Source organism: Rhinolophus sinicus, chromosome 14, assembly GCF_057876585.1.
Source record: "Rhinolophus sinicus isolate RSI-liver-muscle chromosome 14, RSI-T2T, whole genome shotgun sequence".
Classification (NCBI taxonomy): domain Eukaryota; kingdom Metazoa; phylum Chordata; class Mammalia; order Chiroptera; family Rhinolophidae; genus Rhinolophus; species Rhinolophus sinicus.
Genome location: NC_142514.1, coordinates 43,038,223 through 43,050,441, shown reverse-complemented (window position 1 = coordinate 43,050,441; position 12,219 = coordinate 43,038,223). Strand labels below are relative to the sequence as shown.

Below are 12,219 nucleotides of genomic sequence, written 5' to 3'. Positions count from 1 at the left end.
GCAAGGCGGAAGCCAGCTGGCACTCGCAAAGCGTTGGGATTGAAACCCAGTTCTGACTCCAAGATGGAATTCTATAAATGGCTGTTATATGCTGCTGTTTCTCGGAGTTTGCATGTTAATCCATAAACCCTTCTTTCCTATTTTCAGTAAAAACTACTCACATGAGGTTCATCTATAGAAGAAAGTTCTGGAAATTTTGAGTATTTCCTTGCAAAGTCTAACTATCCCTCAGGTTTGTGTTGAGCTTTAAGATCTTCAGACTGGCACTTTCATGATCTACTTTCATCCAATCACACCTATAAAATGAGTTAAGCAGGGTGGTATTATTGAGATTTTATGAGTGAAGAAACTGAGTCACCAACACATTTATGGCAGAACTGACACAAGAATGCAAGGCCCCTAATTCCCAGTCCAGTGTTGTTGCTGCTCTACCACACGCTCCAAATCTGCTGCTTAACCCTAGAACAACCACTGCCGAAACTCCCTCCTCTTTTATAATCATCAGTAATAGTAGCAGAAGAAGTAGTAGTTATTGTCATAGCACACTTAACAAAGTCTTGCCAAATACATTCCCTTCCTAAAGTCAAAAGGAGTTCTTAGAGGTATCCAAGGCTGCTTCGCTCTTAACTCTTCTCCCATATCCTGATGAGGACCCTGAGTTTCACATAACGATGCATGTTGGAGCTGGGTATAAATCTAGATCTGACTCCAAATTCAGTGCTCTTGGCTTTGGGATAGCGGCTTCTAAATGCTGGAGCCCTTCAAGAATCTGATGAGAGTTATGGCTTCTCCTAACAGAAATGCATGCATTATCATCAACAAAACCAGCATACGACTAAGGGGTTCACTGATCATCTGAAGTTAGGAACCCCTGTTTAGGTTATACGGTCTCTTAGCCAAATAAAGTGCTAGTTGATGAGGTTATGGCGGTGTGATCCCTCTCGGTGGTACTGGCATGGAAACTAGAGATTCCTAGAAGGGAAAGCTTGAGAAGCACTTCTCCTTGCCATGATCGGCCTTCCTTCCTACACCCGACGGCACACTGCTTCTGTTCTAATACAGTACACAGTTCACTCTGCTCTGCGCAGGTGTGCCTCCTCTACTGTAACGTAAGCCCATTGGTGGGATGGAAATGTCTAATATAAGGACCGACAATAACTGTCACTATTACTTCTGTCTCTACCACTATCATTTACTGAACACCTATCACAGCTTGACACTTAACTGTTACTCTGTGTCAGCCACGGTTCTAATTCATTTTATTTTTTTAACAACCTTAACGAAGTGCTAACTATTATCACTTCCCTTTACAGTGAGGCATAAGGCACAAAGAGGTTAGGAAACTGCCCAGGGTCACACAGCTACTAAGGGGTAAAGCTGAGAAACAGGCATTTTGGCTCCAGAGTCTATGATATTAAGCTCAACCTTAGACTGTCTCGCTTTATCCATCTACTAGTTACATGGGGTTTCTCTATTAATATTTATAAACTGTCTTGCTTTCTGAAAAAGCCCAGTTAAGCTTTATTACCATAAAAAGTTTAAAATAAATGGACTTCATTTTGAAATAATTTTAGATTTACAGAAAAGTTACAAAAATAATACAGACTTCCCTTATCCTCATTTAAGAAATTAGCATAAATACAGTATTATTAACAAATCTACATACGTCTTTGAATTTTGACAGTTTTCCCTCACTAATGTCCTTTTTCTGGTCCAGGATTTAATCGATAGTCATACACTGTTTTTGGTTGTAATAGCTCCTTAGACTCCTCCAAACTGGGACAGTTCAATGGTAATTCTTTAAGTTTCATAATCTCCTTTTGAAGCAAATTAGATAATCATTTTGTAGGCCATCCCTCAATTTGGGTTTGTCTGATGTTTCCTCATATTTACACTGAGGTTCTGTATTTTTGGAAAGAACATTACAGGCATGATGTTGTGTCCTCAGTGCATCATAAAAGACATACATGAGGTTGATATCTCTTACTGCCTGTCTTATTAGCTTTGATTGCTTGTAAGGGTAAGGTGTTGTCTGCCTTACATATTGTTCCACTGTGAAATTTTCATTTTCCCTTTTATATTACTAAGTATCTTGTAGTGAGATACTTTGGGACTACGCAAATATTCCGCTTTGCATTATATATTCACTCACTAATTTTAGCATTCACTGATGACCCTTGCTTGCAACAATTATTGCTGTGTGTTCGCCTAATGATGATTTTCTATTTCCATTATTTCTCCTACATGTATTAATTTTAAGTACATTGTCGTAACCGTGGACAGGAAGATCTGTCCTTTCTTTCCCATGTATTTATGTCTTTAATTATTTATTTACATCAGTGTGGCCTCATGGGGTTATTTTATACTATAATTATTTAGTCTGTTGATTAAATTGCCCCTGATTAGGCCACTGAGATTCTTAAAGCTTGCTCCTGAGTATTCCGCGTCTCCTTTCTGAGTACTTCCTTACTTTCTGCCATCACAAAATGTTCATGTATTTTCTCTGCCCTAGCCCTGGAATTGACCATTTTTCTGAGAAGTCCTGATGACTTTTATTGAAGAAAAGGAGAATGGCATTTAGAAACCAGGTGTGCACATTCCTACTAGGGTGTGATTGTTTCTAGGCCACCTCAGCAGAGAGAGCTAGGGAATATACGTATGTATACTCATAGACGAATATGAGTGAGAAACCCTATTTGTGAGAAACCTGGCTGTCATTACCACAATATGTTTATTTTGCTCAACTGTAATGTACACGTAAAGGATTTTCAGAATAGCTAACCATACATCTCGGAAAAACAGATTTGGAAATCAGATTATGATATTCGTGTACAGTTATGCTACCTTTAGCCATACAGCATACTGTCAAATATTCTTTCACGAAGTTACTACTTAGGTTAGTTCTTTTCTTTCCCAAACCCCCTTTAGTGTAGTTATGTTGTGCATTATTAATACAGTAGGTTCATTTTTCACTGTTTGTATTTCATTTTTGCCCACCCCCACTACATACATATATCCTGGTATCCACCCACCTACCTACCTTCTATCTATTTTCAGGGGGACATGAAACATTACCATGGATCTAAGAGTTAGAGTCACATAAAAAGATGTACTCAGAAAAGCGTCATTCCCCCCCGCTACCCTGCCCCATTCCCCCATTCTTTCCATCCCATTCCTACCTACCCCTATAGGTAACCAATCTGTTTCCGGTTTAACCTTCCTATATTTCTTTTGCATAAAATGAGTAAATATACATCTATTTTCTTATATCACCTTCTGTTTACACGAGAGGGAGCACACTGTCAACATGTCCTTTGTACTCCACTTTCATCACTTAAGGATATATCCTGGAAATCACTCCATATCAGTTATTACCCTCAGTTTTACAGATGAAGAGACAGGCTTAAAGAGGTCGAATAACTTGCTCAAGGTCACACACTAAGTAAGGAGGAAAGCCAGATTTGAACCCAAGAAATGTTGACTCCAAAAGTCCATGTTCCTTCTACTACATCAGAGTTTCTCATCCACAGTTCCTGGCATATTTTGGGGGGATCTCTAAGTTCTTTGATTTCTCTTAGATCATTTAAAAAATTAATACCTGTACGTTCTAGATCATCTGGATGACTGCCTTATAACCAAGCACTGCCAGGCATTTCATTGCCCGTAGGCTCTGAAAATCACACAGCAGCCTAAAGTGAAAACCCTCAAAACCGTGAGGCGTGGAAAGCGGTAGGAGACGGGGTACCTACCCGGCTGTGGCCTTGGCTTGTAGTTCGGAGAATGCAGCATGGCCCTGCACCATGTGGTCTAACTGAAAAACAAGAGACATGGGTCAGTTTTATAGTTTCTCTAATCTATGTGGAAGCTGGAAAAGATACAGTAAAGTGTCTGTTTCTTTCAACTCTTTGTCCACACAGGATCTAAAAATGGTAAAATGCTAACTGAGCGAGAGTGTCTCAGCTCTTTCAGAAACCTAGCTTTGCCTAACCTAGCGCTGGCCTCCTGGATTTACAAAACAAAGACATTTAAAGAGAAGAGTACCAGGAAATGAAACTCCCAAGATTGAACTGGTAGCAGCAGGTAGTATCAGGTCCAAGAATGAGCGAGGAGAGGAGTCAGAAGGAGGGGTAACTCCAGGTAAATGGTGGGGGACCTGGGTGTTAAGTATGAATCTCTGATTCGTACCATTTCCACCTCTTGATCCAGGCTGTCACCCCAGGGCAATGTCAGACCTTGTATTACTCACTCTATCTTACTAATGGAGAAGTTCAATGCAAGAGGCTACGAGGAGGGAGTCTCAGTTAAAAAAAAAAAAAAGGTTGTCCCAAAGCTATCAAGAGAACGTCCACTGATTGAAAAGGTAACACATGAGAAACTGGGACACAGTTCTCCAAGGACAGAAATGTCTGCATTCTGGGGACAACCATCTTCTTCTCATTTGAAATCCCATGTTGAAGATTTTATTCCTTAATGCGCTTGGTAGGTCTGAACAAAATATTATGTAATGTGCTAATGTGCATCAGGAAGAGAAATGCTCCCCACGCTGTTACACTGCTTGGTAGAACACACCCAACACTATGTTTCGGTTCCTGAACATAATCTCTGTATTTTCTCAATGTTTACATGAATCTCCAGGACGCTACAACAACCATTCTGACAGATTTATTTTCAGTCAAACGATGAACCACGTGGCTATTTTGGCCTTATGGAGACAGTCTCTCCAAGCATGTTTCCTGAGAGCTGGGGCTGTCTAAGGAGGAAGAGAATTTGTTCTGGAGGCACAGTGGCTGGGTTTGCATCCTGCTCTGATACTAACTGTGTGACTTTGTGAAAGTCGCTTAACTGCTCTGAGCTTCAATAACTTCCTTTCCCCTCCCCCAGCCTCCTTTTAAAACAGGATTGCTAGGATGTAGAGAGTATCTACCCTAAAGCCAACAATAGTATAAATACTATCACCTACAAGTTATTGACTTATTTACTATACATTAATAGAAAGCTACTCATTTTACACACATTATGTCATTTATTTCTATGATGGTGCTATGAAAAAGATACCACTGTCCACTATGAAATTGAGAAAACTGGGCATAAAAGAGATAAAAAATCTTGCCTAGGGTCACAGGGGAGTAAGTGACAGATCTAGGTCTCTCTGTATCTGAAGTCCTTGTTTTTAACTACTAAGCCACACTGTCTATTAAACTTCCAGGTGTAATATCATTTGTTGAATTCCATTTGTATGCTTCTGCATAACGTTTCAAAATTATATCAAAGCAATTGGTCACTTCAATGGGAAAAACAAAAAACATGCAGGTTTTGAGTATTTATTTCCTACAGGTTCAGCTTTGGGGTACTACAACGAGACACATTCTGGACCTTACAGAGTTTGTATCAGCAAAGCATTTCTTGATTTGATGCTAATTTCTGTGGGAAGCACTTTCAGAGTTCAAAGAAGGGAGATTTAAATGAGTTTCCAGGAGGAAGCACAGAACCTAGCACGTGTGGTACACGCATGGATGCACTTATTTACTGCATGCCTATTGCATTGGCTACTGTGCCTAGCCTCCAGGAATACAGTGGCAAATAAGAAATACAATACATACAATGCATAGTAGCATGAAGTAAGGGATCAATAACTTGGCAATCAGTATATAATTAGGGTAGGTGAGGCTTTAGCTGAGAGTCCAAGAACAGGCAGAGATTGGAGGAGTAAAGGGCTGAAGACAAGGCACGCCAGAGAGGAGGCAGTGAAGAGCAGAGACATGAAGAAGGAGAGACACATACGATCATGGACGTAAGGAGACGAGTCAAGCCCCACGCTTGGCATGTCAGATGCTCAATAAATACCTGTTGAATCAACGTGGGATGCACAAGCCATAACGGAGGCACACCTCGTGCTCACACAGGACCATGGACTTCTTGGCAGCATTTACCACACACTTTACATTTGTGTGGGTCACAATTTGGTCCCAGGGTAATTAATATGTGTGTTAAAGAATAAATGAAGTGGTAGAAATATTGGATGAACGAGAAAGGTTAGGCAGACAATGGATCTTGAAAAATCAGGTAAATGTTTATAGTTTTATCGGATTAGAGACCACAGGAAATTATTTTGACCTGGGGAGGAAAATGAGGCGGAGTCCAGGAAAATTAGTCTGGTAGGGCAGGCAGGAGAGGGAGATGAGCAGGCAGAGAGCAGGAAAGGCAGACACTCTCAGAGGCTGATAGTGGGAGCACAAGGCACAAATTCTCCCTGTCCTTGCTCTGTTGTGGCATGTGTCAAGCTCTTTTACAATTGTTAGTTTACATGTCAGTCTTTTACTTTACACTCTAAGCTCTTTTAATGAAGACCTTCATTATTTCCCACCCCTCAGTGCCAACAACAATGCCCCCCACATGTGAATGCATGAATAAGACACATTTTAAAAAATATATGACACATTTAGTGACTAACCAGTTACAGAATATAAGAAATTCAGAGGCACGGGTGATACTGAATTTTTAAGTCTAAGAGAAGGAAATGTGGCCATATTAATCATGTCTTTTTAATTTTCTGTATTTCTGATGCTTTGCTATCTGGGGCCTTATTAACCTTGGAGAGACTACCTGCCCCTCCCAGGGCTAGCCCATTCCTAGAGATAGTAAAGGACTCCACTCACCTGTGAGCATGCTTTTTATGCAAACTAACTAGTCCAGAGCCCACCTCTTTACCACCTCCTCTATATGCCACTATCTCCCTGCTCTAATCATCCCAAGGCCAGGTACCAGACAAGTAGAGACAACTGTGGTGCTTCCCACCTGGTCCCACGTGGTATGGCAGGCTCCCTCCTCTTAAGAACTGTAACAAACTATCCTTTCAATGACAACCATCTCCTGATCTGTTCGCCTCATCAGACCTCAATAATAATAAAATCTACATTTTAAAACAGGGGCTTAGTGGAAAAAAACATGGGCTTTGGAAACAGGCAGGCATAGGTTCCAATTGGTGGTCTATATTTCTATTCAGTGCTACCTAAGAAAAGCTACTTGACGTCTCAGAGCCTCAGCGCCTACGACTGTAAAATGGGATAATAAAATACGCTTTGCAGACAAGATTGTTGTGAAGGTGTAGTACATAGGTGGCTTTCAGTTCATAACACCTATTAGTCAAAAGAAGGGGGTACCATCAAAAGAGTAAAACTTGTTGAGAGAACAAGATTTCAAATGTCAGCTGCGTTTTGTTAGTTTGTTTTTGTTTTTCACAGCATCTGGTGGGAAAGGCCTACCTACCCTGGTGAGCAAAGAACAAGCCCGTTTATCAAATAACTGAGCACTCATTTCCAAAGCCTGGAGTGCCTGTTCCTATGGTTGACCTCTCTATGCACGTTTTAGTCTCTAATGCAGTAAGCACAATATAGAACATAGTGTCCCATTAGTGGTTATTTGTTTTCCAATGGAATAACAAGTTTAAACCACAATGACTGTATTTGCCAAGTGGTTGCCTTAGAAATACATAGACAGTGCTAATCTACCTCTATGACTATTTTCTTGTTTCCCCCATCTTCTCAGATTTCAGCTCTGAGAGCAGGCAGCTGTAAGAGGAGGGAGAAAAGTCCACGAATCACTTGGATAGGTAGGAATATTGAGCTGAATAGTCAGATCTTCTTCAAGATGACTTGTAGGTCTAGATCAAGAGGGAAAGGCCATCTTATAATATATAACTTGGGCAGGATTTTCAGGCCTTCCATTATAAAGGTGGTATCTGTATTTGGAACATGGGCGAAAGACAGATGCAGTACAGTATAACACAGAAATAAAATTTAAAAATGGGTAGTATGAGGTGGCATCTGGCTCACAGATGTATTTTATTTGGGGAACATGTTTTTCAAAATGAGCCAATATTTTAAAATTTGGATATTTCACTTGAAATCCAGATTTTGGTTTCTTTTGAAGAACTGGTAAACGGAAGACACTGGGCCACCCATTCCCCCACGGCAAGAGTCAGCTGGAGCTGAGTGGTGACCGATCCCTTGAGAAAGGCCTGCACCCTTCAATCTGTAAGAGGTACCGCTACTCCCTAGCACTTCCCAACAACAGACACTGGATTTCATCAATGTATCATCATGATTGCATGAATGTTTTACTAGTAGCAGAGCTCTATTTCTCTGTGCCCATCTCTGTCAAAGGAAGGACCATGGAATTCAGTGCTAGAGTAGTATGAACTAAAATAAACATTTCTCTGTGGAAGTAAAAACAAATTTTTTACTTGTCTAGTCTGTTTATTCAGTTATGCTGTCTGACTCCTTCAGGTATTTGAGTTTTTGACCCTTGATATGGCAGACAGAACACACACAAGGAATCCTGAGACCTGAGTTCAGTTCTGGCTCAGGGCTTGATCGTGGACAAGACCATTTCTAACCATCTCTCTAAAATGTTTAATAATTTAATATTACAAATAACCAACTGTTTGTAAAATTACACAAAGAACTACACTGCCTGAGCTATTAAAATTGTTGGCAGAGAGTTCACAGGACAAGAAAAACACATGAAGGCAAACTTAGAGTTTAAGAATTGTAAGTTCTATGACGATTTTGCTAAGACAAGACTACCTGCTGCGTGGTAGGTTTTCTCTTTTAAAATCAGTTTTATGTATCAGTCTTGAGGCTGTTACCTTGCTTTGCAGATAAAGAAATCACTAGGCTCAGAGAAATGTTCCTCATTTGTCACGACTGCCTTTTTTCATTTGTATTTACCTGTAATGGCACTTTTCTCATCTAAGCTATTCCAACTCTTTACTTAACTAGTCTTCTTATCTCGAAGTGAAAACATTTTGCCTGATTTTCCCCAGCCTTAAAATTCTCGTGAACATCTAATGAAGGAAGAAAGTCCGATCTAGACAATTTCTTTTATGCTGCTGTAAAGGATTGTGGGCTTTCATAATGAACAATTCCTAAGAACAACAGACATTCCTGAAAGAAAATACAAACTTGTTTTTTACCACTTTAACTCTCGTTTTGCTTAGAACAACTTCACCTGCAAGTGGATAAATTCTGACTTAATGCAGGAGTAGTTTAGTCAGTCATGACTGAAAATGACTAGTTGGTAGCTCTGTATATTTTCACAGTTTGCTATGTAGTTCACTTATTCATGAAACAAATGTGCTATATGGCTACATTGTGTTAGGCATCATTCAAATAATTCAGGATACCAAGATAAACGCAAGTCACTGCTCTCACAAAGCTCTGCCTAGGAGTAGAAAATGGGCAAATATTCAAACACAGTCTGGATCAATAAGGTTCTTTATAGATTCAGTAAATGTTACTTGAACACCTGCTCTGCTCTAGTCATAGTAAGTAAGGGGATTCACTAATATTTAAGACAAACTGTCCACATGGAGATTACATTATACTGAAAGACAGAGACAGTCAACAAATACATATAATAATTAGAGATAGTGATTAATGATTTGAAGGAAATAGGTTACTGTAATAAGGACACTAACTTTAGACAGAGGGTTCAGGGAAGACCTGAGGGTGAAATTTAAGCTGAGACATAATGAAAAAAGGAAAAAGGAGAAAAAAAAAGAACCAATAATTTTCAAGGAAAGAGAATAACGAATGCAAAGATTCTGCAGTAGGGAAGAGCTTCAGATGGTCTAGGAATTGACAGGAGTCCAGTGAGACCAGACTGGAGTAAGAGAGTAGAAAAGTTGCGTAAAATGAGAACAGAGAGATAGGACGTGGGGCAAATCAAGCAAAGACTTTGGATTTTATTCCAAGTACAATGGGATGACCCAGATGGATTTCAATCAGGGGAGTAACCTAATCCTATTTGCTTTAAAAGAATCATTTAGAGGTCCACTTCTTATAATGGCTGAATAGTTCATATCATATCAATTCTCCCACAGATAACAATTATAAATACCAATCAAAATATATCAAATAATTATCTGAAGACACTGGGAAGTTACCAAAATCAGGTAGAAGCTGGAGTAGAGTAGACACGTAGAAGGAAAAAAAAAAATCACTATGTATCGTTTCCTGATTTTACAGATTTTTGCCTGAGGGCAGGCTCCAATCAGAGACATGCAAGGCAGCTAATACTGAGATAGAAATATACAGCCTTCCTGGACAAGAAATGAGAGGTCAAGCTCAAGGCAATTACAGCAGCAAGAAAGTAAAGGCTGGGGAGATCTCAGAAGGGAGAGAGCCATAGAAAGAGAGCTCAGCACTGTGTATATAAATGCTACCCCACTGTCTGGATGATCTCTGAATTACATTCTAAGTAGCCCAGCTAAGGATAAATGAACTCAGGAGAGATTTTAGTAGGTGCCCATCACAGGAGAGACAAAATCTGCAGTTTATGTTGAGCCAACTAAACTACCTGCTAAAACAAAAAAAGTCAATACTCTTCAGAGAAATAGCAATAATTCAGTGTCTTAGAATATATTAATCATAATGTTCAAAATATGACCCCATATTACTAGACATGGAGAAATAGAAAAATTAATCCATACTTAAGAGAAAGTCATTTAATGGACAATGACCCTGAGATGACACAGATATTAGAATTAGAAGACAAGAATTCTACAGCTGGTAGTTTAACAGTATTTAAGAATGTAAAGGATAATTTTCTCATAATTAATACACAGATAGAAAATAGCAAAGAAACAGAAACTATTAAAAATGGAAAATTCTTGTATTGGGTAAGGGGGGTGGGGGGTGGGGGGTGGGAGATGAGGGTAAGGGGGATCAAATATATGGTGATGGAAGGAGAACTGACTCTGGGTGATGAACACACAACGGGATTTATAGATGATGTAATACAGAATTGTACACCTGAAATCTATGTAATTTTACTAACAATTGTCACCTCAATAAATTTAATAAAAAAAAAAAAAAAGAAAGAAAAAAAAAAAAGGAAAATTCTTGTATTGGTAAATATAGTATCTGAAATAAATATTTAGTGGATAGGCCTGGTGGACAGGCCTAGCAGCTAATTGGAGATGACACAAAGAAGAGTCAATAATCTTGAAAACAGACCAACAGAAAGAGTATCTAACTGAGAGCAAGAGGGAGAGGGAGAGCAAGAGTGAGAGAGAGAGGAAGAAAAGGAAAACAGAATTCCTTAGGGACCTGTGGACTAAAAGCCAAAGGTCTCAAATACGTGTACTTAGAGTCAAGTCACAGTACAAAGAATGAGAGCAAATGGGGGCAGAAAAAGATACTTAAATAAATAAATGCTGAAAATTTCCCCAATTTGGTGAAAGATAGCAATTTACAAATTCAAGAAGTTTAGCAAACCTGGGGGAAGAAAGTTTGAACACCACATATGAATAATAAATAATAAAAAACCATAATAAAAACCAAAGATTAAGAGAAAACATTGAAAGCAGCCAGAGAAAAACAATACACTACACATAGGGAAAGAACAATACAAATGATGGTGACTTCTCATAAGAAACAGTAGTACTGGAATACAACATATTGGCATCTTTAAGTGCTGAAGGGGAAAAAATAACTGTCAAGAATTGTAAATTGAGAAACATATCTTTCAAGATAGAAGGTAAAATAAAGTCATTAGAAATATAAAAACTAAGATAATTTTTTTTGATAGCAGATCTGCAAGAAATAAAGAAATTCTAAAGGAGTTTCTTCAGGCTGAAGGGAAATACCAAACGGATACTTAAATTTTCAGAAAGAAATTAAAAATAATGGAAATGGTAAATATGTAGGTAAATACAAATATTAACGTTATGTTTTGTTTCTCGGAATTTCTTTGAAATATGTGTGACTGTTTCTAATGGGCTGAATTGTGTCCTCCTAAAATGCAGATGTTGAAGCCCCCATCTCCAGTGTGACTGTATTTGGTGATAGGGGCTTTACAGAGGTAATTAGGTTACCCGAGATCATAAGGGTAGGGCCCTCGTCTCACAGAATTGGTGTCCTTGTAAGAAGAGGAAGGGATACCAGATCTCTCTCTTTACACACATGCACCTGGAAGAGGCCATGTGAGGCCACAGTGAAAAGGTGGTCATCTATAAGCCAGGAAAAGAGCTTTCTGTTGTGTAAGCCACTCAGTCTACGATATTTTGCTACGGCAGCCTGAGGAGACTAACACACTGTTTAAAGCAAACAATATAATTACTGTACTGTTGGGTGTACAGCATATGTATATATCACACATGACAATTACAGCATAAAGAGTTGGGGGTGGTAAATAGAACTAAACTGTAGAGTTGAA

At 39.1% G+C, this 12,219-nt stretch overlaps 1 protein-coding gene across 17 annotated transcripts in view; it reads right to left on the bottom strand.

Moving 5' to 3' along the window:
• The window catches only part of FGGY (FGGY carbohydrate kinase domain containing), a 386,336-nt gene that overhangs the window by 106,019 nt on the left and 268,098 nt on the right, over positions 1-12,219 (bottom strand). For all 17 annotated transcript variants that reach the window (XR_016018635.1, XM_074334784.2, XM_074334788.2 and 14 more), the window contains one exon: positions 3,750-3,811. Coding sequence is in view for 16 of the 17 variants with exons in the window: in XM_074334784.2 (XP_074190885.2) it covers positions 3,750-3,811 (62 nt within the window). In the remaining variant the exon portion in view is untranslated. The remainder of the gene's footprint in view (positions 1-3,749; positions 3,812-12,219) is intronic.